Here is a 27,249-nt window from a genome sequence, read left to right on the forward strand (position 1 = left end):
TCAAATGTTATTTGGTTATTACAAACTTCAAAACCCTAGTTAATTAATTGATTGATTCAAAAAAATGGTCATAACGAAACAATTTCCCGTTCTCCTTTATTTATCTTTCGATGTAGATCATCAATAAGTCATACTGTAAATTATATTTCAAGTAATACGGGTTAGATAGTTACAATATGTTTATCGTAACCTTTATAATGTTAAACATTTACTCGTTTACTTAATTATTTAATCAATAATGTCAAAGTTCATGACTTTTCATTATAACCCTTATCGATTTAGGTATGATTCATGATTATGACATCATTTTATTAAATAATGTATTTATATCCAAATGACGAAATTTTAGAATCCTATTTTATACCATTTTTTTGTTCAAATAACACAAATCAATTAAAATTAAGACTGATAAATCCTGGGTTCGAATCACGCGAACAGAATAATGGATGCTCACTGCTCACGAGTTCCACATTAGGATGAAATGGCCGTTCAGTGCTTTTAAGTTTTCCATGATGGTTTAGTTATAATTGATTCATGAATTCAACTTTTAAATTTGATAACTTAAGAATTCAAAAAACAGAAAAAAAAGAAGTTACATTAGTTTGTAATTAATAAAAAAGAAAATAGAGTAATTCATTTGAATTACATAAGTTTTAACTCATTATAAAAGTATACTTCTTTTTTAATTTCTTAAACCTTTAAAGCTAAACTATTCAATTTCAATATGAATTTGAAACTGAGAACTAATTCGAATGTTGTTGCTACACATATTATTTAATTTATATTTAATCAATAATTTTATACACATGTATTGTATGCTTAGAATATAATACAAATAACACATATAGACAGAAAAATGTAATCATTAAAAATGGTAATCTAAAGCTCACTATTAAAATGGTGCAATATCTCATCTAATGTAATTAATAACTGTTTAGTTAAAATGAATTTGTTATTCTATATACTTTATAAGTAGTTATTGTAATCAATAAAATAGTTAATTAATATTAATTCAACGTTGACATAATTGATTTATTAAATTGAGGTTCTTTACTCGTGTTTGAATAATAATTCGAGGTAAATTTGAACTATATGACCAGATGTATTTAAGGTCGTAACTCGTTCTAGACGATGAAGTGATATTAAAGATAAATGAATAACTTATTTAGCTAGGAATTAGTAACGGGATATTGATTTTAGGATTATTGTACTGTAGCTGTAGTTGGTTCGTCATGAAATCATAACGATAAAACTGGTTCCTAATACTAATTTTGATAAACGCTCCTGTTATGTCCTGATAAGCATAATGAATGGTAACTTTTGGGATCCTTTTGTGGACCACTACTATGAGTATATTTTTATCGTATAATTGTTAAATAACTAAACTATATATATTCATGTCCCTTCTATTATGAGCTTTATTTTGACCTATGAACTATTATTATACGATTTACCATTCTTGAATTATGCTCTGTCTGTTAATCACTACCTCCCACATTTGACTAAATCTTGTACAAATGTTGTTTCTTATTTCATGGTGCGATGTGGTCTGTTTGGTTGGTATATAAACCCAGTATGTTTGAATTAAATGATTCATATCACAGAGGCTGAGATTTGTGTTCTGGACTTAACTGGATGGGCTAGGCAGGAAGCAGGACCAATAAGGACTCTAGACTGATCGTAAGGGGTTTTATGCATCATTGGCCCGATCGATAATTCACTGCTCTATGATTGGCAGTGTCGTTAAGTTATACATTAACAGGTCACACAGGTCACAAGTTATAACAGCCCCTCAGCCTTGAAAAGGATTGTACGTGCATCAACTGTTCGATAGTATGTTTCAGTTTTATTATACTTCGATTGTGATAACTTTTAATACTTTTTATCCTACTAACTAAGTTGAAATAACTAAAACAAGGTTCGTGCTGAAAACTTAGTAGTTGAGAACCAAGAGCCGTAACTGTTAAGCAATTGTTTCACGAGTAATACATATTTTATCGGGTTCGGTGTTAAAAATGCTCTTCATAATATATAAAGTTTTATAATTTAGGCATAAAATGGTGACTATCAATAGAAATTTGTATAATTGGGAAAATGAATTCTATCCAATTATTTAAGTGATCTAGTTACCAGGAGGAGAATGATGAATACTAAAGTGATTTATACCAAATAATTTACATCCACTATTGAAGAACCCGATCTGTGAAGAGTAAAAGTAATATTTGAGACTAAACAGTTATAGGAGGTTGAACCTCATTTGTACTCTATAGGTCAATAAATCCGGATATCTACTTTTTTTCACAATGTTATGTATAAACATTATATGTATAATAACAATGGAGAATTCGCTGTACTGGAATAAACTAGTATGAAATGATTTGGTTTTAGAATTTTGATATTCTAAAAAAGTAATGTCCACTTATATATTCTATTGGGTTATTAATCCTCAAATTATGGATTACAGTAGCATTCTATTTCGTTCAACTTAAAAAGCAACTTTGTAACTGTTTACTTATAAGTAGTATATATATCTTGATTTTTTTGTTTATGTTATTTTTCGAATTTATCCATTCTCATTAAAAATAGAACATCTGTTATCATTTTTAATTAAGTTGGCATACTATCTGATATTAAAAAAAGGATAACAAAAAAACACTGTTACATGTTTATTTTATTAAACATTTGTACTAAATCAAGTTATTTTAACTTGCTTTTATCTTTTTCACATGAACGTAGTTATGCTTTGAGTTGGTCAAGGTCAACTAACCATTAACAAGATGTCCAGATTTCAATGATAACTCATGATGCTTTTTATTTTTATAAAAAAAATGAGCTGTTTTGTTTTTGGATAATAATATTTATTTATACCATTCCCCTAACAATAATCGTTCAAATAACTTTAAATAAGATACCTTAGTTACTCTACTTTGATTAGAATGTAGTCACTATTCCTATTACCCGTATTATTATCATTATCATAAAGAATCTAATTAGTATTAGATGAGATTTTAGCCGAAATAAACTAAAAAAAAGTCATGAATAAGAAGAGGAACGTTGAGTGTTTTAACTGTTGGCAATAAGAATGGATAGATTTGAGAACATAAAATGTCCATTTGATCACATTTTGAATTGAGTGAAATTAGATTGTTCCAACTTTAAGATTGAGTAATTGAAAGATTCTTGTGTACCCTAGATTTTTTGCTAATTATTAATCTAATACATGTTATCCAGTTTCAGAATCAAAGACGTTAATACTGGGCTCTTGGAGAATGATCTAGATATCTGAAGATATCATCAGATAGGCCTTGTTGATAAGTTTCCACTGTTAAAGACATCTGAATTAAGTGAAACTTCCTCTTATTGATCACAACTTACCATCATTAAAAAGTAAACTGACCGGTGGGCAAAATACGATCAGATCGATGGTCGTTAGGGTCTAGAAAACATGACACTGATTATTACTAGGTGATCAGTTAATGTGAAGGCCTATCGGTTATACACGAGGTGGGTCATAGGCAGAATAGCTCACACTAGATGAAACGAACCAGAATCTCGTAGGAGTTATCAGTATCCTCCCAAGACTGTAGACATTCTTTGGATCCCAGTTCTATTTAACATAAAGTTTAAGTAAGGTGGCGCTTTTTGATGACTACTTACATTTAACAAACTTTAAGTAAGATACTAACAACTGAACTTTTCAGTGAGTCATTTAGTTGTTTACCTACTACAAAAGTCTGAATTAGTTGTTGAACTAACCTAACATGTGCATTTGAAAGAAATGTTTAACAAGTTGAAAATAGCTACTAAATATTTGCCTGACACATTTACATGGCATGATAATAATTGCCTTCAGTTCGTCGAAATATACAATAAGACAGCTTTTGAGCGATACAAAATGACCTTGAAATCCATAAGACCATTATTAGCGAATCAACGTAGAGATCTACAAAATCGACAATGAAAATTAAGTAAATATGTTAATTTTAGAGTTCACAAAGCCTATAATCGATATTTTCTATTTGAAAACAAACTATTTCCGTTAGGAAAATGAGTCCACATGAGAGGAGATCAGTATATATTTGTGTCCTTTTTGCAGTCGAAATGACAAATTTTCTCAAATATAGATTAAGTTGCATGTTCTTCGTCCACTTAAGAACTCTGTAACACACGCTATTATTGGGGTCACATGTAAAAAGAGTACCAAAAATTCTTGACAGCAATTTATTATTTCAGGTCATTGCTTCTTTTTAATTTTCTTCCACACTGGAGTTAATCATTTAATTTTTAGAAAAATCATTGCGATGCTAATCTGATGTATGGTTATAAAATGAACTTACATTGTGGTGTACGTTTTATAATTTAAAATCTAACTACTGATGATAGAACACACTAAAACGTGGGTATATGATTTGTCTTATTAATAAATCTGTATCGTTATCATGTTTATTTTAATTACTTTCTTTATACTATATTAATTGAAGTTAACCGATTAGAAGCTCATAAATTATATTCCCTGCTGAATGATACTTATTGAATAAACCAATGCTCCAATAAAGTCAGGAATATTTCTATCGAACTGTTTGTGTTACAATTGATTTTTTGTAAAACTGAAATATAAGAGTTAATCAGTCATTAAACAGTAATCGAAGAATTAGCTGTATGGTCTATATATATATAATTCAAAGCGCTGATGATAGTATTTATGGAGGAGTTTGATTCTACTGATTTAAAAAAAGTCTTCACTACATTTGTTACCTTACACACAAGCGTCTGTATATTTGTGAGTGCTTATATACATTGACGTATGTATACATTTGTGTGCACATAAATTAGACATATTTAAATAAGGATCAACAGAAAATTTAATTGGTAAAGAATAAAATGTCATATCAAACAAATACTTATGGCAATACATCATTATTATCAGTTACATGTACAGCTTTCTTGGGAATGACATATTGAATATTTTGTAACGTGTAAACGATGTATTTGTCTATAGTTTACAGTTACATGTAAGTCAGCTCTGGTGGGACTGCAACAACTTACGCCATATTGCATACATAACCAATTAATATGGGTAACTATTTTCTATGTCGATTCATAAAATATGGCAGTCAGCTTTATGGCTGTTAGAATTATTTCACTAGTAAACTGTCGACTAAAGTGTACTCACTAATAATACGTGAACTGGTTCAGTCAGTCAGTAACAACGTAGAACTTCGTACGTACGTACGTCAGTTCGAGTTGCCACACCACATTAGCACAGAGATGTAGTGTTCGATTCAAATCCCGTAGTGGCAGAGATAGTAAGAGTATAAGCAGTAATCGGGAAAATTAGTGTTTGGAGATGTCATTTAAAGAGTATAATACAGTGAAATAAATTTGGGAAGAGAAAAAAAAGAGACAAGGAGGAATAAGGAGATCAAAATTTGGGATAACACAAAGAGTGTATGCACCTGCGCCATTGCAAACGCTTTTGAGCCATGTCATTCAGGGTCTCTAACCATCGGTTGCTATCATCTCGCGGTCCCCAACCAGATAGTCTACACCTACCGACATGACTCAGTCCACTTATCAGTGACTTCATGGATTTCTGCCATGTCTTGGCCTAAACGTCTACTTTCTTCCAACCTACTCTTACACCATAAAACATCGTTCGTCGGAGAAGCCAGTGTTTGGGTACACGTAACACGTGTCCCAGACATCTCAACCGATGAAGTTTCACTACTTCATCAATTGATTTGCCATCCTTACCTAGTACCCGTTTCCTAACAACTGCGTTACTTACTCGATGGTCCCAGGATATACGAGCAATGTTTCGAAGACACCTATGATCAAATACTAGTAACCTACGAATATCCTCTACTCTTACCGGCCATGTTTCACTGCCATAAAGTAGGACGGAACGAACTACTGCGCAGTAAACACGTCCTTTGGTTGATAGACGGATATCTCGCCTACGCCATAAATGACGCAAGTTGGCAAAAGCTAGTCGAACCTTCTGTATCCGTGCTGAGATTTCGTCACACACCAGACCACAAGGGCTGATGAGACTTCCAAGATAAGTGAAGCGATCGACACACTCAATTACTTCACTCCCTATCATTAGTTCGGGTGTCAATGCAACCCAATCCTGAAGCAACATTTTGCATTTCGAGGGAGAGAATCGCATCCCGAACATGCTTGCATTGTTGCTTAGAGTGGTCAGAAGACTCTGCATTTTGTCAGCGTCTTCACCAAATAAAACTGTCATCAGCATATTCTAAGTCAACAAGTGAACCTCCCGGTAGAAGTTCAACCCCTGGAAATCTAGACGAGGAAAGTGTTATCTCTAAACGACAAAGTTGAACAAGAATGGAGAGAGTGGGCAGCCCTGACGAACACCACTTGAGGTAATCAATTCTGATGACAGCTCTTCATAAGCTGTCACTCGGCCAGTTGTGTTCGAGTAGAGAGCCTTTATAAGGTTAATGTACTTCTTTGTTACTCCTTTCAGTGACAAACACTGTCATAGAACATCACGATCAACAGAGTCGAATGCCGCCTTAAGGTCGAGAAATACTACCATTGTGGGGCGTCTGAACGTGTGTCTGTGTTCTAGAACCTGACGTAGTGTGAATATCTGGTCTATACAACCACGTCCAGGTCGAAAACCAGCCTGATTTTCTCTAGTCTGCTCTTCACGAGCTTTAGTTTGGCGTCGAAGTATTATTGAAGCTAATATTTTAGACACTATATTAGTCAAACTGATTCCTCTGTGTTTGTCACAAGAGCACTTTTGTCCTTTCTTATAGACTGGCACAATCAGTGATTGAGACCAGTCAGATGGGATTACGTCCAGTTCCCAAATTCTACCTAAAACCTCAGTCAATCTCACTGGTAATACTGAACCACCATCCTTAAGAATCTCAGGAGTAAACCTGTCAGGGCCTGCTGCTCTCCCTCGCTTCAGATTTCCTATAGCTTTTTCAACTTCGTAAAGAGGCGGAGGACCTACATTAACTTGCCATTCAGGTTGACTGGAGATCGTGAGAAACCGAAGTGTGGCTGAAGGCCAGTTGAACTGATCCCTAAAGTGTTCTGCCCATCGATCCAATCTCCTGGATTGAGAATGTATAATATGTCCATCTTTCTCTGAGTGTTTCGCTAACAGTCGGTTTCCTAATACCGGTTTCCTTAACAAGTCTGAACAATTGTCTGCTATCACCTGTTGCCGCTGCCTTTTCCATCTCTCTTGCTTTCGCTACCCACCACTGTTCACGATCATTGCGTAGACTTCTTGTCAGCTTGCGCTTAAGCTGACTCCGCCCTTTGTTATGTTCAGAGCCAGATAGGATGAGTTTTCGAGTATCTATCAGTGCGGTAGATGCTGCTGAGACCCAGTGTTTCTCCCTAACATTGTGGTTTACCGTACTAGCAGATATCACTGCTGTTTCCACAGCTTTTCGGATATCATTCCATGCTGCCTCGGGGTGGGCATCACATACATGGCTGCCTAACTGTTTTCCTAGTTGTTCTTGAAATATACTCTTAGCTTGACTATCATTAAGTAGGGCCCTAAGAGGTTTCCTTGCACTATCTTTCCTACGTCCAGTAAGACGTAGGCAGATACGCGCTCGCACTAGAGCATGATCTGAATCTAAGCACGTGCTCCAGAATGCGCGACAGTCTTCTATCGAGCCCCTCCATCGGTGGCTGATAGCGATGTGATCTATTTGGGTCCGACGTTGGGATGAATTAAGGGGTCACCATGTTAAAAGATGCTTTTCCTTATGCTTAAAGTTAGTATTTGCAAGGAACAGGCGGTTATCTGAGCATAGGTGCACCAGACGGTCGCCATTATCTGTTCTTTCAGCCACGATGCTATAAGATCCACCCAGGTGTCTTTCCCTTTCGCTTAGTTTACCTACTTTAGCATTAAAGTCACCAGCCACTATTACTACATCAGAGCGCCTAGCTTTTAGGAGGTCGGAGAGCTTTCTGTAAAACTCATCTTTTACATCATCTGAGCTGCAGTGAGTGAGAGAATAGGCAGAGACGACGAAGAGGCAACGACGAGTGACCCTATCCTTCCGAGTCCTTACTGTTCCGTTTAGTCGGATAGCGCACAAACAACTGTCTACTGGGATCCACTCTAAGAGAGCTAGTTCTGCCCTAGGACTCAATGCTATACCTACGCCGGCGAGGCCACGAGAAGCAGAATCTGGGCTTCTAGATACACGAAGTGTGAATCTAGTCGGTTCTTTATTTTGGCATGGCGAGGTCAAGTGAATGACGCTACTCGGATCCTGTATGCGCGTTTCGGAGACGCAGCACACATCGATGGCGCGGGATTTTAGAGTTTTAGCTAAGGAAGCCTGCTGTCCTATTTGGCAGTGTTCGGACGTTAAAAGCTCCTACGTGTAGTTTGGAGCGTGGTTTCAGGAGACCATGAATAGCGCTCCGCGTACTCGAATCGTTTGCCCTAGCGGTGCGAGGTAATAAAGAGACGTGAGGAGGGTTAGTCATGGAGACAAGAGAGGTATTAGGAGGTGTAGGAAGGATTTGAATGTGACCAACTTGGTCTCGTGTGCTGTTACTGGTATGAGGGCTGATATCACTTCCCGGCTGCCCACACCGTGGAAGGGTATTTCTTGAGGAACCTGAAGAGGAAATCGGATTAGTGTTGGTCTTAACGACCTGGGAGTGTGACCGCAGAGCCCAAGGGACAACTGCTTGAGGCTGGTCGCGCACGGCCTTTTTGTGGAAGGTGTTTAATGTGTTAGCTCTGTTCTTCAAAGGGCCTTATCTCTGGAGACGGAAACCCCTGAGGTAACGTGAGGTGTGACATTTTTAGGGTCGACCTTTTCTAACCCCACCCCTCCTTGTGGGAAGGCAGCATCGCTGTCATGCTGGTTGTCTGAGGGAAACACCTTACTGCTGTCACACCCCTCTACAGTCAGTAGTACGACTTCGCCCTCAGACCTTGAGTTGCTGCTTTTAGTCTTACCGTTCTCCAATCGACCTGCCTGGCATGGTAGAACCTACAGGAACATATGTTCCAGCCAATATAGCTCCGTTGGGTCATCACGATAGGCAATCCCGACCACCGCGTCTAGGTAGCAGCTTCGGTCGGGACGTGAACTGGTTACAAATTTAAAAATAAGTAGTTATATCATCTTACCGAAATTATCAACTTAGACTATCTACTCTGTTGCTACTATTACAAAATTTACAGACAACTCTACAAACGAAGCGTATAGTTGGTTGGTGAGTTTTAAGAAACCGAGGTTTCTCTGTCGAATGAAATACTTTGGACTGTCTATTGAAAAAAAATTAGTGGAACCTAAAATGCTAATGTCATTATTATAATTCTAAGATTACAATAAATTGCATTTATAAACAATATATTTTCACTGCTTGTCACTTGATAGCAGATATTACTTTCGTAGATTATTTATTTTAAATTTACTGAGAAAATAGAGAATTGCACGGCATTATTACAGATATTATAACAAAATTTGAATATAAAGGGTTACAGTTGGACGTCTAAATGAAGTTATTTACGCCAGTAATCAATTTTTCGTTAGTGATAAGAATTTTATGGGATCAAATTCATTAATGGGTTTCTGTCTGAAAAGATGCATATTTTTAACTGATTAGACCGAATACCTAACAGTGTTAGTTTGCTATGTCTTTATATAACATGATGAACAAAACTAATTGGTTTCATTATATTTGGAATTTCGTATTTATCCTAAATTTAATAGAATGTCATGTCCAATTATAGAAAAAAAATTGAGAATAAAATACAAGTTTGATCAATGCATAATTACCCAAAGATGTATATTTATTATTGTCATTATAATCCCAACAATTGGGTAAATAACAATACATAACACTGTTCATTTCTTTTATTGCTACACATATTGTACGTGTTGATAATATAAGAATAGGAGAAGCAGTTCGAATTATTATTATCTCAATTATTAATATTGATGGAAAGAGTCTATGTACACATTAAACAAACATCACTTCTATATAAATTTATCTTCACAGAAACACAAAGTGTATAATTAACAAAATATACAGTTTTATAATGAACTGATTGGAAGTGATTTAAAAAATCTCGTATGAAAGAAGAGAATGAAGAAAACGAAAAGGAAAGAAGAAATGTGAAGAAGGAAAAAGAGGAATAAAATAACTGACCCGGGATATTATTATATTCTGAGATCAGCAAAATGTTTCTCAGCTAACTGTAAAATATCTTTGGTTGAACTGGAGACTATTTCTTGTAATTGTACCTCCGTATAGGTAGATGACATTGCTTCTGAAAATCGAAAAACTCATTTGAAACCAAGTGGATATAATTAAAACAAAATATATCAAGTGTTAACTAACTAGTTCTTTTACAATATGTATTCGAAACAGAGTTAAAGCAGTGAAAATCTTATATTTACCGAAAACTTGGCAACGTAAAAAGATGAAATTAGGTAAGGAATTAAAATAAGTGGGTTGTATATTAATCATCAATGAAAGCTACAATGAGCTACAATAAGAAAAGACTTTGGGTTGCCAAAGATCAACTGCATATCTAATAACAATTAGTTTAAGACGAAAACCAGAGAATAATAAATAAATTCTCCAATGTCACTAAACGATTAACTAGCCTTAACAGTGTAAATATTATGTAGATTATTTTATCCTAACTAGACTATTACAGTTTGTCCTGAATAGAATAAGTCTGAAAGATTTACTTTGATGAACTGTACATTTTATAGAATTGGGGAAATGGATAAATATGCCTTACAATTATTGAAGTCAGTATTTGAGAAAATAGGTATTATGACTACTGGACTATATGAATAAATTTATTCATTCAGTCGATTGACATTTTCACTGAACAAGGTGAAATTCTTGTTTGTAGCATTAAAATGTATCCTCGAATAAAGGCGTTTAGGAATCCCAGTTGATAAGATGGTGGTTGGAAGTAGTCAGCATGAAACCCTGGACCCGGGTTTCGTGCTACTTGGCACTCGTCAGCAAGGTGTACCTGTATTATTCTTGAGGGAACTGACACCCGTGACGGATTCGATCCCGTGTCACTCAGCTTCGGAGTCAGAGACGTTACCACTGAGCTGTCCGGGCCGCGACTGACCTCCTGTAGGACTGAGATGTATTTAAATCCCTGCGTGATGATCAATGTTCTGTATGTCAGGTCCTTTTTAGTGTAGATCGATAGTAAATCCCTATTGGTAATTTACGAGAAACAGTAAATTATTGTTAACTACATTTAAACTTTTCAATTTCTTATTCTCAAATTAAGGAACAAAACCTGACAAAAATGTAAAATAATAATCTGGTTGAAAGAACGGTTGGTTGTTTTAATGCGTTTTTTCACTGTGTAGGTAAGCTCTGAAGGAAACTTTATATGAAATAAGCAACGAGTTACATATAGTTCGCGACTATTAACGTCATGTTTCGAGAGTCAGTCAGTCAGCTACAACGTAGGACCAGGCACATATATGCATCGGTCCAAGTTGCCATACCTCATTACCACAACAAGATGGACACCGCATTCATAAAAGTAGTTAATTCAGAGGTGGTAATATATAAAAGAAAGATTGCAATGAGGATATAGCACAGGAAGAAAGAGTTAGTTCGTAGAAGGAAAGATATGAAGCGATTTTAATCTCTTAGTTTAAGGGAAGATAGAGAGTGTATACACCGACGCCATTGTGATCGACTCTGGGCCATGTCAACAAGAGTCTCCAACCATTGGTTACGATGGACACGCGGACCCCAACCAAGTAGTCTGCATCTATCAACATGGCTCAGACTAGAAGTTAGTGACTTCAAGCACTGATGCCACGTTTTGGTTTGGCCGCCCCTAACTTTCTTCCAACCATCCCGAACACCGGTTAGCATTGCACGTCGTGGTAATCGGTGTTCAGGCATACGTAACACGTGGCCTAACCATCTCAGTCGATGAAGATTCACAACCTCATCGACTGATTTACCATCATTCCGTAATACCTAATAAGTTGTCAACGCGTTCGACTACTTCACTCCCTATCCTTAGTTCAAGTGTTGACGCAGACCAGTCCTGAAGCAACAACTTGCATTTCGAGGGAGAGAAGCGCATTCCAAACATTCTGGCATTGTTGCTTAGTGCTACCAAAAGACTCTGCATTTTATCAGCGTCTTCACTAAACATGACTATATCATCTGCGTATTCTAAGTCGATAAGTGGACCTCCTGGAAGGAGATCAATGCCCGAGAATTCAGTAGACGAGAATGTTATTTCCATCAGTAGGTCCATGATGAAGTTCAACAAAAATGGAGAAAGTGGACAACCTTGACGGACACCACTTGAGGTTGCAAAAGTAGATGACAGTTCGCCATAAGCTCTGACTCGACTAGTAGTGTTCGAGTAAAGAGCCTTCACAAGGTTTATGTACTTCTGAGGTACGCCTTCCAATGACAGACACTGCCACAGAACCTCGCGGTCTACCGAGTCAAATGCTGCTTTTAAGTCAAGAAAGACCACCATTGTCGGACGCCGGTAAGTATGCCTATGTTCTAGAACCTGACGAATGGTGAATATGTGATCGATGCAGCCACGACCAGGTCTGGAGCCAGCTTGATTGTCTCGTGTTTGCAGTTCACGAGTCTTAGTTAAGCGTTTGATAATTATCGAGGCTAGTACTTTAGATACTATATTAGCTAAACTAATCCCTCTGTGGTTGTCGCAAGATGATTTTGACCCTTTCTTATATATTGGGACGATAAGTGATTGTGACCAGTCAGATGGAATAGCGTCTAACTCCCAGATCTTAGCTAAAATATTGGTCAACCTAATCGCTAAAATTGGACCACAATGCTTAAAGACCTCTGAAGCCAATCCATCTGGACCAGCTGACCTTTCTCGTTTCAGATTAACTATAGCCTTTTGAACTTCTGCTAGAGTTGGGGGACCTGGCTGGCAGTAGTGGGAATGGTGTAATTAAACTATTCGTAGTGAAAAATCAGAGCAAACTTATGGTGATATCTTTGGTAAAATATGGGTAAACAATGCACCGATGAGACGTATTCTCTCCAAGCCGTACTTACGAGTGTGTTTGACTGAAAGATTGTGAACTTCCAGTAGGGATAAGGTGCCGAAGAACCAAGCCTATTAATCAGGCCTTAATTGTACTAAAATTCATGTTATAAATAAACCAGTACACTTCATCACGAAAAGGACTTACCGGCTATAGCCGAACTAGTCTCTGGAGAGTACCATATAGTTAATATAAATTTCAATGATGCTTTAGGTCTTCTTTGACAACTAAGACAATAGCTATTCCTCTTGCGGTATTCGTAGTCTGAGTCCGACGTTGAACTTGAGTGCATACTGCCGTTAACCACTTCGCCACATTTATTAGGTGAATATGAACGAACTTCAGCGACCGGCTGACCACCTTCCATGAATTTATAGTCGAAATTTGATAATTAATCCTTCACAGAAAATAGGGTAACTAGTAAATACATCCTGTGGGGCATAGAAAAGTAATAAAATAAATACAGAAGTTGGTATGGTAGTGGTACTCTAGAAGCTTTTCGAAAAATGTACAGTATGACTGTATAGAATATTAGATTGATTATAATAGTTGGGGGAAATTGGGAATATTTTATAACGACAATTTACAAATCCCGGTAGCCAAGTTACTGTCTATGGCACAAACTTATTGTAAAGAAAAGCGATACTATGGGGATGTCTGAACGGAAGTAGGGGGAACGGCGTGTTAAAACGAGATGAAATAGACAACCGCCAATTGCTAAAACCGTTGACTCATCTCTTCAAAAATCACTAGTTAGTTGTAGTCTGGTATCTTGTCTATTGCAGACAGGAAAGGAACATAAACTAGATCGTTACTGTTTTGGGTTCTAAAGTATGCATACATAATGGCAATCGTACAACGAACATTTCATTTAGTCTCTGAAAAGTATTCTATTCAATCGGTCAAAAAGCTTAAAGTATCTGAATTTTTAGGTAACAACACTAAAGCTGTTTCGTTTTGAGTAAACTTTACCAAGTCTGTTCATTGCTTATCTATTTGTTCGAATTCGTTGAATATATTGCTTTTGTAGAATTTGGCTGCATAAAAGCACTCTGACAAGACCAAAGTAAATAAACGGAAAGTTTATGTTAAGATAAAACACTTTAAAACGAATGCTTTGGGAGCTATGCGTCAAACCCAAGAACACCTTGCATAGTATTTCTGCAAGTATTGACTTGATGAGGGTAAAGGACTAGTCTAAATATTGCTAACTGACAGGAAAAATACAAAAATAGTGCATAAAAACGAGTACAAACATAGGAGAAATCTACTGTCTTAATTTAGTTTGATCAAACGACCATTTAGAAAGATAAGCATTAAATACAGACAGGGAACTCAACGATATCTTATGAGAATAGTAACAAGTAAGTTCATTAAATCATAGGAGTTTATTAGATGGTCAAGTTGGGACATGAAGTACGTGTGCATAAATCATTGTACTGTTTAGTAGTCAGTCAATCAATGTACGATTTGGAACATGTGTGGGTTAATTCAAGTTGTCGATGTAACGACACAATCTTGAACACTACGTGATTGTACTCAACGACTTTCATTTCTTTCTACCACAGTTGGAGTTAGTATTCCCATCGTGATCTTGTTTTGGATTTCTGCTCATTGTACTGGTACTAAAAGGAGCAACTATTATTAACATTTATACTGTCTTAAATAACTACTAACGATATAACTTGTGCAAATATTCGAGGGTTTATGAACTTTAGGAGCGAAATATCCCTGAAGATATATGGAACTGGCCAGTGAAGTTTTAGCTGTTGTGGAGAGCTAGACGGGAATATTTGCAGAAACAGACAGTGAAGAACAACGAATATAAGACGACTAGTGGTTTAGGTTACCACAAAATAACAACTGAAAATCAGTTGAAATAGGGTGATATGAGTACTGAGAAAATATGAACGAACAGTGGCTCAGATACAGTAGCGAGGTGATCAAGAACTGAAAATAAGTGGAACATAGTCCGTTGTCAATTGGAAAAGATTAGATACATCAATAAGAGTTTGTCTTTGGGACTGCAGTGTGGTTCTTCATAGTCAAAATGAGCCAGATAGTATGCGAATCCTGAATAGTATTTGTTTAGATTCCATATTTTAAAGAGGCTTTCAGGCCACTACGAGTATGGTTACAGAATAAACGATGAACTTGGCCAAAAGATATGTTAGCCTTTACTATACGATGAAGCCGAAACTGGCTTGATTTCAAAGATCTTACTGGAAATAGTTGAAATTCGTAGGAGCTTCATCACTAATAGATCTTAACTGGTCGATATTGTAATTTAACATAAGTGAAGATTGCTTCGTCATCACAACTTTTCGTCTAACAACATCTGAAGAAAGACGGCATAACATATTTAAAAAAGTCGAGGCTACACAAACATAAATTGAGATATCACTACTTGACATAATTCATAACTATCACGCAGTAACTCACAGGCACTCCAAATCCGGAGATCTGAACTTCCCGCCCGTCTATGAGAAACCCAAACTTCCCTCGCTCTCGAAATGTTTAATAATTTGAATTCTTAGGTGACCCTGCTTTTCCTCTTATACCACCCTGATGTTTTGTTTTAATTAACCGCCAAAAATGAAAGGTAAGCGCTACATAATGTGGTTTTTTTCGGGGTGTTTAATTGGGTTGATTATGATTGTTTTTGGGTCTGGAACCTCATTATACTGTATCACCTAGTGCTCATCATAGTCTTCAATGTGATAATATTGGTGTGATGGTACAGACTTTCGTTGTGAAGTTATAAGCAGTTTCAACGTTCCCACCTGTTTAATTTTTTTGGTCAACAATATTTTGCTGCTCTTAAGTTTTCTTTACAATAAAGCGATGAACTTCTTAACTTACGTTGACGTGGTGTGATGAGTTTTTCCTAGTTGAGTACTCAAGTATGCAGAGATGATATTATGTACTTTTCTAAATGACTCGAGTCACTTTACCGATAATTTTTGGAAAAAGTACCAGTAAAGTATGCTTTATTGGGATGTATTTCTGTTTTTCACTATTAGTACTCTGAATTCGCTGTAGTTAAGAGGGAGTAAAACTCTGATGGTCAAATCACCTAACATATGGGTCGTAAATTTTACCGCTCTCAATATGTTGATGATCCTTTAATTTGGAGAGATCTACAAGCGACTCACCTCACAAAACTTTAGGTATCCCGAATAATGCATAAACATAGGGGTCAAAAGATCCCGTTCCTTTTTTAACGCTAGTATTAAATACTAATGTATAATAGGAATAAATCGATTTCGTACTTTGGGTAATTTTAGTACCACAATCCAATATCGGTGTCTCTTCTCATTGTCTTTCGCCGATTGACGGGGCATACTCTTAATTTCGGTATATAATTTTGGTTAATGATTGCATTACTCCGTTTCGAACTTCAAGTAAGCTGGATGAGTAACCTAAGCATCCCTATCTAAGTAGTTTAAAGGTATGGAATGCATCTGTAACATCAAACCCTCTTGTCTTCTGGATCTCAATGTATTATGATTTAAGGTAAGCAGAATCTAATTCTTCGGTTTATTGCGTGTTCGGAGTTTAAGAATATTTGGAGTCTGTCTAGCGTTTTACTTGAAGCTCCCAAGTCAGTACGTTCCTGCTAATTCCTAGATGCTTCGGCGTTTTGAACATTTTCCTGGTCTACGTAACTAATTCATCAATATATACTATATCACTCTAAGCTATCGGCAAGCGGTAGATAATAACTTGACATATCTCCAAAGCTATTCCACTTTTGAAAGGCTAGTGCATGAGTCATTCATTGGCGTATCATGCGATACGAAGGTTGTCAAAGGTGTCATTCTTATCTTATTAATTTTAAAAACAGTCTGAATCAGGTTATTTCGCATTATCTGAATACCTGTTTGATGAAGTTCCATCATTCCTTTTGGTCATGATAGTTAGTGTTACTCGAACACAAGCCACGTAAAGCTTAGGTTTAAGACGTCTTAGTAATTCTTTTCAAACTCCTAACATTGAAAAAATTACGTTCCTTTTAGTCGTTTTATTCTCTCATAAATATGTTAATAGTAATTTTATGCATAAAATCATTTGTATGGAGCTCACAAATGAAACACTAGGTGGCACTAATTGTTTAGTTTAGACAAAATTTTCTGTAAGTTGTTTTCGTTTAGCTTGCCAAGTTATCTAGTCACTATCCACACCAACCATACATAAACTAGTGTGATCTGGCTAAAGTTTTCCAATCAAAGGCTATTGTCTCTAAATTTCATCTTGTTTAGCGGTATATTTACACTAAATTATTTTTACGTTATTTATCAATTCTTTAGACCTATGCGAATGGGTTGAATTTTTTGAGGCTGCTGGTGTTCCAGCCAAACTAAGGGAAACATATGCTGGAATTTTTGTTGAACATCGAATTAACAATTCAGTCCTTGCTGATTTAGATAAGGACCACTTGAAAGATATGGGGATCACAGTTATTGGAGATATTATTTCCATACTGAAGCAATGCAAAAAAATAAGACACGAGGCAAGTTGTCTATTTTCCTCGAAGTTATTTTGTTTAAGTTATCAGTTGCACCAACTCCTGTTGTCACTTCAACAACGTCGAAAGATTGCTCATCTGAAAATAAAAAAGCTGCGTCTAAAAGTATTTAATTATATGTTAACTTAGTTTTAGATTTAGATGTCGGCGTTTTAGTCCCAGTGCGTCGTCGAATGAATCCTGAGGTTGAAGGAAAATATATTGTTAAAATGCCCAAGGGGACGACTTTAAAGACCCAGAAAATTCTTGCATCCATGAAGCAAAAGAGTATGTTTATCTATTAATATATATATATATAATGAGATGATTTGACTTATCTACTGGTACCTTACTTGTTTTCCAAGTCAAATCAATTCACAAGATCCTAATGAAAGTATCACCTCATTAAGATACCAAAGAAAGGAGATTTTTGTAAATGTGAGAACTATAGATGAATCACACTACCAGGAGAAACTTTCAATTGTGTTGCTGAACCGGATGAAAGATTCAGTAGACGTCCAGCTTCGAGATCAACAGGCTGGATTTCGTAAGAATCGGTCATGCATAAACCAGATCACGACTCTACGGATCATCGTTGAACAACCAATTGAATGGAACTCATCACTTTATATCAACTTCCTTAACGATGAGAAAGCGTTCGACAGTGTAGACAAGAGGACTTTATACCATGTTCTTCGACACCATGGTGTACTTGAGAACATCTTCAATATGATCCGGAATTCATACTACGGACTACACTGCGAAGTCGTTCATGCACACCAGCTGACAGATGCTTTCGAAGTGAAGAACGGTGTCAAACAAGACTGTCTACTGTCGCCCTTTTTCTTTCTTCTGGTGGTTGACTGGATTATGAAGACCACCACATATCAAGGGAAGCACGGGATACAATGGACAGCTTGCAAGCTGTCCTGGCTCTTCTATTCCATACACAGCGACGAAAGTGGATGAGGATGGCCAGTATAGCAGCAGTGTCCAATCAGTGAGTTTTAACATACACAAGGGAAAATGCAAGATCCTCAAATACAACACGGAGAACACCAACTAAATCACATTTGATTTAGAAGCTCTGGAGCAGGTGTAAAATTTTACGTACCTGGCCAGCATCATTGATAAGCAAGGAGGATCCGATGCAGAGGTGAAGGCGAGGATAGACAAAGTAAGGGCCACATTCGTACAATTGAAGAACTGTCAACCAACATGGAAGTCAGAATCTTCGATACGAACGTCAAGACAGTCCTACTGTACGGAAATGAAACTTGGAGAACTACAACCACAATTAAAAAAGTACGGGGATTCATAAACAATTGTCTACGTACGGTACTTAATGTTCGTTGACTGGATGCCATCAGCAACAGCCTAATGTGGGAGAGAACAAACCAACTCTCAGATGAAAAGAAAATCAGCAAAGGACTCTGGATGTGGATAAGACACACATTTCGGAAATCATCAAACTGAATCAAGGGGCAAGCGTTTACCTGGAATCATGAAGGGAAATGGAAAAGATGAAGGTCGAAGAACACAGTGCGTCGAGAATTGGAAGTAGACATGAGAAGGATGAATAACAACTGGAAAGGATTGACCAGAACAGGGTTGGATGGAAAATGCTGGTGGGCGTCCTATGCTCCTCCATGAGGCATAACAGGTGTAAGTAGTGAAAGTGTACTCATAATTATGGATTGGTTACATCTCATGCTATCTAAGTTACCGTGTTAGAAGTGTAGATATTCATTAAACATAGTTATTGTAGTTCATGGTACTTATCAGTTTGTTGAAATTATCAGAAAATTTCTATTAGACACTGAAAAGTTTTGTATTCTTATTACAGATGGATTTCTTTAACATTTTTGTATTAGGGAAATGAATTAATAGTTAAGGAACCCCACCTAGTCATTGGTTTGATGGTTCAAATTCCACTTCGTCTACTTTGGTTTGTACATCTGGATACATAAACCTGTGCTCGTCAGTTCTGCGTATAGATAGATTAGTTTACTTGTATGGCTAGTAGTGTCTAGTTCGACTTGTATAATAGTTTGTACGCTTTCATGCTACGTTCTTAAATGGATATTTATTGTGACGACTTTATATCGAGTAACATCTGTATATGTTACATAGTATTCTATTGCTTTTATTTGAATTTTTTGTACATTATTTTAGACAGTGCAAAGTCTAGTCAATCTGAAGTTGCCAAAGCCGCCAAAACTAATGAACCTCCTGTATCGTCTACCTTCGAAGACAGCGATGTCGATGATTGTGATAATTATCGTGTTATCATCTCTAAGTAGTTAACTCTAATTTACTTTTCTATCGTTTATATATTTTACGTTGAAGTTGTAATCGGGATTTTAAAAAACTCTAGAAAAAAATATGTTATCATTGTCAGGATTTTATTGAGGTTCCAACGCTGTTAGTTGGTGTTACGTTGTACAGTGTGTTATTTTGGGAAATTTCATACACATAGTTCCCTTTATTTTCTTGAAGAGAGCAAGAACGAAGATTGATGCAGAATAATATATGAATTCACTTTATTTCGTCAAGTTCTCATCAGCCGTGTACAACTTATAATATTTTAAAATCAATGTTATTACAGATATTTGCATACTTATACCTACGACGTTAATTAAAGATGAATATATGTATCATGATGTAGCGAAGATTTCAATAGAGTTAACATGGTCATAAAAATTTTGTTTCAGATAAAGCTTGGGAAGGAAACTTCCTGAACATTGAATTAGTGATTAGAACTCATGGAGTTAACAAACATTAGATGATTATAGAACGAAACAACTGAAAACAGGTTAATGGTAGTAAAGAAATATCTGAATTGAAATCGGTCAGCTATCAGTTGAAGAAAAACGACAATGATGTAATCAAATTTAAGGAGTTGAAATTGATTGTTTTGATGAATAATACCATTTTACTTAATATTTTTAACTTACCTTTGTGATTCCACGTCACTCTCATGCCATCCCTCCAGCCTTTGACCTAAAGGTCTAATCCACAAGGCAGTGAAGTAGCGTCAGGAAATGTAGTCTCATGGTAGCCGGTGATCAACAGTATATTCATACACCATTTATTCCCTCAAGATTATTGAGACCATGTGTTACATTGGTTTCGGTTTCCAAACTCTGCTAGGTGGATCCTCCATTCTTACCAACTCGGTTAGGTCACTGAACAACCACTTTTCGTCCTCTCGAGTTCGTAAGCAAGACAGTGAGTAGGAGTTCCCTGGTAGTGGCTGTATACGCATAGTCATATCAGAGCATTTCGGAGGGTGGGTGGACTCTTCCCACCTCCTGTACCAGGGCATTTGAGAGCCTTATACTTATTATCCTACGCTGTCAAATGTGCTAAACGATACATAAGACTATTTCAATTGGAGTATTTATTTTCTGTCCCATTCAGTATCTCGTACGTGAGGTTCATGCTTTATCGTAGCTTTTCAATTGTCAATTTTGTTTTTCTGTTATTTATATTTGTAACATTGTTCTTGAACAATTGTTTTTTGTTTACTTTCACTTTAAATATTAGATCAAATACACATGGTTCCACATCTAGTGATTCAGTATTCAGTCGTTTAGGTAATACTGTAAATAGAGAGGATTCACCTACAAGTGTACTTATAAAAAAAACGACAGATCCATCTGCTGCAATGCAACGCTTTATTCGTTGGAATTTAAATGACAATAGTCTTGGATCACCTTTTCGTCCTTCACCATCTGTTGCAGAAACTATTATGAACTCACCAGAGGATTCTTTGAATTTTAAAGTTGTTAAACAAGTTAGCGGTCTTACAAAAAGCCTTGATCAGTCTGTTAAATTAAGAACACCCCTTAAACGACATGTAAGTATTCATTATCTGTGCCTCACCAGTGTGCAAAAATTCATATCTTTGTCTCAGTAACAGGAGACGGTAATTTTTGATTGATGGTTCTCTCGCTGTAATAAATGATTTTGTTTTAATCATCAATTAACTACTGATCTCAAGTCAGTACATTTAATCAAAAAAACCTCCATTTTAACCTCTCGAGTTTTTGACATGCTTTAAGTGAAGGGTAATAATAATACACGTTTGTCAAACTGGAGTTAATAAGGTGGAGTTTCAGTGTTCGGTTTTGTGTTTGAATGACATGTTTTTCAACTACTAAACCACTATTTATTCATTTAGAAGCTGATATTCATTACCAGTTTGCACCAGGCTTGTGTACGATTATGTCAGAAAACCATTGCAAATTACATGAAGGTATTAGGTAATATATTTTTAGATGCAGTTGTCAACTCACAGTCATGAAAGCTTTCTGTTAGGAATACTTCAGTCTCCTCATCCGAGGCAATATTAACTCATTCGAAGGCATATAAAGACAGTTAGAAACCATACTCTAGTCATTGTATTTTATTTTTTTAACTTAAATTCCTTTTTTTTACATCTCATTTATCTTTATTGTTATTGATTTAATTATCATTGTGTACACAGGCCTCTGATACGGTATTTAGTCGTTTAAGTGCTCCATCAACTACTATACAACCAAATGATCAACTCTCTTACCAAGGAATTTTGAAGAAGTCACGAACTCAACCTCCTAAATTTAACAATGAATCGATGTCTTCATGTTCTCTAAATAGCCTTCTTTCTCCACACACCGAAGGTGTACTTAGCCAGAGTCGTATGCAAAAAGTTTCGGTAAAAAACCGCTTAGGTAATTGATTAATTCATTTAAGAAATTTGTTTCGCTTAATTCTTATGCCCTACTTTATTTTAATGTGTACAAAATATGAATTTATTGAATACAAATTGACGTTTTTCCCTATTCTGTTGATCGTCTGTGTTACTATAATCTCTATTTTTACATGATAGGTGGAGCAGTTTTTTATTTTATAGCAATGAAACGTTTAATAGCCCCACCTACTAGATCTGTTGAATTAATTTGACTGCTCAGATCGAAGTCAATGGATTTCATACCCTATTGATAAAAAATAAGATCCACAGACGTCTGTGCTACGGTTTATCCTTCTATTGATTTATCTCTCAATCTCAAAATCAACGTGAATTGCTGGGTCATGTCCTTTAAAACCTAAATCCACTTTATTTAATTTAAACCATACAGAAGTCCGTCATTTGTAGTCCAACTTAAACTACTACATTGTTAATATATTATTGCGAACCGTTTTAGGATTTATTCATAGACCTATTTACAGTCACTTGTGATTCCACACTCTATCCTTCAATATCATAAGTCCCCAATGACCTACTTCCTGCCATTAAGATTCATACTCTGCTTCTTAAATACCGATTTCTCACTTGTCGTTTCGCATTTCGGCACTAGCTTGTGGACAAACATTTTCCTTTTAGAGATAAACGTTCTATAATTATGGGTACGATGATTTATATCAGACTCTACAAAGTTAACGAAAACAACAAAGGTGGTTTAGTTGAAACAGACTCCAGTAAAGTGTATGATTCTTTCTACATATATTGGGAATTTGGATCAATTTGGGTTCTGTATTTATAATGTACTGCTCCCTCAAGAAAATATTTCAGACTTTCGTATTATTAAAGAGGATAATTTTTACAGACTGTTTTCATAATTCACTACATGAATATTATTGAATGATTAAAGATTATATCGCTTGTTAGGTTTTAAACAAGGAGTTGATTGTTGTCTTTTGGCTATATAAGCATTACATGTAATTAAATTCCTTAAACCGTAAAGTATGTTATATGTAGTACATTATTATTCTGAGTGAATATAATTTGGACTTAATTCAATCTAGGTTTAGGAGATTTGCTTTAAAAATTTTATTGAGATGTGTTGGTAGAATTTGAGTCATAAAGGGCTGATTACTTTATTAAATTATCAAAAGTTTGTCGCCCTAATTTTTTGGTTTATCTTGTGAATCCCTATCTCTTTAGCGAATCGTTGGATGTTAACGGCAATTATTAGAAGTTCACAGTGATATTGATGTTCGAATGCTTAGTGCACATCAGTGGTGCATCAATTTAACAGTTGGTTTCTCGCTCATGCGTTATTTGTTTCACTGGGGTTTCGATTACACTTCTAAATAATTGTTTCCACATCTTAGAAGTAAATGAGAAAAAATTACATTATTGCAACAAAGAGTTTCTTCCAAAACCTAAAGAAAGGAAAATTAATTGTTTATTAAATTTATTGTTAAATTCCTCATATCAGTAAACTGCCTTCCTTTATGAAATGGTGGCGAAGATTTGTAGCTCAGGTGGATGATTTTTACTTCTACCTGAATTTCGTGCCGATTATGTCGTTTAGAATGACAATGAAAGCTCCACGAACAAACCATTCAGCTCAGAGAACAAAACTCCATAAAAATGCCTTCCTCTATATTTTATAGGATTGTCAATTTGACTACTTATAAGTAGTCAAGTTTAGTTTCTATTTCTTCTGACTAAGTATACAAAGCTATATGCCATTTTCTTATAGCTTTTAAGAAATTCCCTTATGAAAGTCGATATGTAAAATACACAGTACTTTGTTTGTCAGTAGGAATATATTTATGCTCTACAAATATGCGCATTATTTTGATATTTGGGTATTTTAATCTATGAATGGTTGTTTGCATTCTCAGTTTTACATGAAGGTCCAGATACCATAAAATTAACTCATCAAATCATTCTAATGTCAGTCGTTTTGGTGGGAAAAATATCACACAACTGTTTCATTATTTTTAGTATATGTATATACACAGTTTGATCAGTACATAATCTATTTTTTCAAGTTATACAAGAACAATTTTTCCCATCAATATTTTACTTAAATTTTCTTTATGTTTTAGGCAACAGACAAGGAAAGTCTAACGCTCCAGTTCATTCTAGACTTGGTCGAGCATCTAATCCAGTATGAATAATCTGATTTTCATGACTTTTACTGAACTTAGTGTATATATACATAAATATATTTCGCATACCATAAAATATAATTTTAGGTATCCATTTAATTCTTTTTTATTCACATGAAAGTTACTAAATTTTCTTTTAAGTACTTCAGCGAGCAAGTCCGTGTATACATCATATCAAGTTATTTCGTAAATAGACTATTTAACAAGTTCTCATCTAACTTAGATATTGAATTTCTCCAACTTGTTTTCTAAAATCTATGTGCGAATATATGTGCATCAAACGTTGCATAGTTGAATCGTCTATGAGTCTGTATATCTCATCTGTATCGGGATTATTTTTAACTATTACTAGTTAGTGTTCTAGATTGCGTTCATTTACCGTCTGTCCACGAGATTCAATTATAATTTATAAACACGTAGTTTAATTTCAATTAAGCAAATTTGCGTCGAGTGTGTTAAAAAGCTTCGTTTTCTAATTTTAGCAGTTATTTGAAGGGTTAAAGGATCTCTTTGGTAATACCGTTAACACTGACTACAGAGAACTATAAAACTCAATGCAAGTGAATGGAGCAATAGCATTTGAACCTGGTAGAATGTACGTATATTTGTGATATTCAAGTGATCGAAACTTCCCAGATGTTCTCTATAAAGTGGAGAAAAAACTACTGTAATAGCTGTTTGTGGATCCTTCTTAACAATTATGTTCGGTGACCCATTATTCTAGTTTATTGGCTATAAACACTGATGACTAAACTACGCAATATACTACTAACCTCTTTTGTGGCCTTTATAGTTAGGATGATTATTTTGAATTACTCATCATGTAGTGAACTAAGGCTCAGGTGGGGAGATCAGTTTATTGTTTAATACACAATCACACAGTGGTTTAGCGAAATGTAAAAATCATGAAACGAATACATTATTTGAACATCTTTAAATTGCCTCTTACAAGTTTTATTGTTCCTTCATTTGTGTTGTTATCTTGATTGCTTCCAGTCTCCTTTTTTCCATTTAAATTTTCTCGACTTTCTGCTGCCAAGCATTCCACTCCTGATTGGTGTTACATACTACTTATGTCGACAATCATAAGTAGCACACACCACAATAATAATCTTAGGTGTCAGTTTCACTTTAAACTTAATTCTTGAGTTTGCAAAAGCTAATTAACCATATGAAACAACTTAATTTGTATGTTATTATGTGAAAAAAGAAGAAACTGTCTAGACATCAGGTATTCTCAAAAAATAAACAACTTATTTACTATTATTAAGACAAATTAGAAAACTTGAAACAATCATGTGGATATTTATCGAATGTAGTCTTCAAAATAAATAATTATTGCCGTTTTTAAAATAAAAATGACGGCAGATCATTATTGATCATTTGATGATTAGTCACTTTTGAGATAGTACTGCTATGTAGAGCTGAAGGTCTCATATGAGACTGGAGGTTCGCTATTGATATTCTGGGTGGTTCTGCATTACTTTTGTTATGATTTTATATCCGGCTTCTTATAACGTGACTTATCCACCAATCAAAATACGACTTATACAATCTTAGCATTGTGCCAAACCAATGACGTTCGACCGGTATGAGCAGCCTAGCGTCCTTATTGGTCCTATGTCCGCCTAGCCCGTCCACTTGAGTCCAGAACACAATACCAGCTTCTGCAATATGAATCATTTATTTCAAACATACTCGGTTTATATATCAACCAGACAGACCACAACGTACCATAAAATAGAAAATAACATTTGTACACAATAGAGCCAAAAAGTAACTCCGCCTGTAGCTCTTCTAGAGTTACTGCCGGTCCCAAGCCCGGGTAAAGGAGGAGGGTTGGGCATGGGGTTAGCGTCCCCATCCCGTAGAAAACTAACTCGCTAAAAAAACGCTTACCAGAAAAAATAATTCAAACCATTTTAACTCTGCCCTGAGAGTTAGAAGGTCTTCATTTAGAAGAATTATGACGCTTCATGGTGAAAGCCGAATTCCTTCGGAAGCCACGAGGCCGATGCCCCTTCTAACAACCAGAGCAAAAATTTTTATAGGTACATGGAACGTTAGAACAATGTGGGAAACCGGGAAGACCAGCCAAATAGCAACGGAAATGAGGAGATACAACTTGACAGTACTGGGAATCAGCGAAACCCACTGGACCCAAGCTGGACAGAAAAGGCTAGCTACGGGAGAGATGCTGCTATACTCCGGTCACGAAGAGGAAAATGCTCCACACACACAGGGAGTTGCTCTAATGCTGTCCAAAGTAGCACGAAATGCACTTGTAGGATGGGAATCCCACGGATCCAGAATCATCAAAGCATCATTCAAAACAAAGAAGGAGGGGATCTTAATGAATATTATCCAATGTTATGCACCCACCAATGATAGCAACGACGACATTAAAGATCAATTCTACGAGCGGCTGCAGTCAATCATAGAGAAATGCTCAAGAAAGGACTTCACCATTCTGATGGGAGATCTAAATGCCAAGGTCGGAATAGACAACACTGGATATGAAGATATTATGGGACGACATGGACTGGGAGAGAGGAACGAAAATGGAGAAAGATTTGCAAATTTGTGTGCATTCAACAAATTAGTCATAGGAGGCACAATATTTCCACACAAACGTATACACAAGGCTACATGGATCTCACCGGACCACACTACAGAGAACCAGATAGACCATATTTGCATCAAAAAAATTCCGAAGGACAATGGAAGATGTGAGAACCAGGAGAGGAGCTGACGTAGCTTCAGATCACCACC

At 35.9% G+C, this 27,249-nt stretch overlaps 2 protein-coding genes across 2 annotated transcripts; one reads left to right on the forward strand and one right to left on the reverse strand.

Moving 5' to 3' along the window:
• Positions 1 to 353: 353 nt before the first annotated feature.
• On the reverse strand, positions 354 to 15,549 carry MS3_00006791 (uncharacterized protein). Its single transcript, XM_051215023.1, has 5 exons — positions 15,525 to 15,549; positions 13,230 to 13,513; positions 10,189 to 10,309; positions 3,829 to 3,943; positions 354 to 560 (listed from the first exon to the last, which is right to left on the reverse strand). Exons 2-3 carry the CDS (start codon positions 13,447 to 13,449, stop codon positions 10,200 to 10,202), a joined length of 330 nt encoding a protein of 109 aa, XP_051068205.1. The 5' UTR covers positions 13,450 to 13,513; positions 15,525 to 15,549; the 3' UTR covers positions 354 to 560; positions 3,829 to 3,943; positions 10,189 to 10,199.
• A 108-nt stretch (positions 15,550 to 15,657) lies between these two features.
• Positions 15,658 to 24,569, forward strand: MS3_00010815 (uncharacterized protein). The gene is made up of 6 exons (XM_051219216.1): positions 15,658 to 15,684; positions 17,393 to 17,877; positions 19,765 to 19,888; positions 21,139 to 21,451; positions 22,082 to 22,304; positions 24,415 to 24,569. Exons 2-6 carry the CDS (start codon positions 17,784 to 17,786, stop codon positions 24,480 to 24,482), a joined length of 822 nt encoding a protein of 273 aa, XP_051068206.1. The 5' UTR covers positions 15,658 to 15,684; positions 17,393 to 17,783; the 3' UTR covers positions 24,483 to 24,569.
• Positions 24,570 to 27,249: the final 2,680 nt, after the last annotated feature.

This window comes from Schistosoma haematobium, chromosome 2 (assembly GCF_000699445.3).
Source record: "Schistosoma haematobium chromosome 2, whole genome shotgun sequence".
Taxonomy (NCBI): Eukaryota; Metazoa; Platyhelminthes; class Trematoda; order Strigeidida; family Schistosomatidae; genus Schistosoma; species Schistosoma haematobium.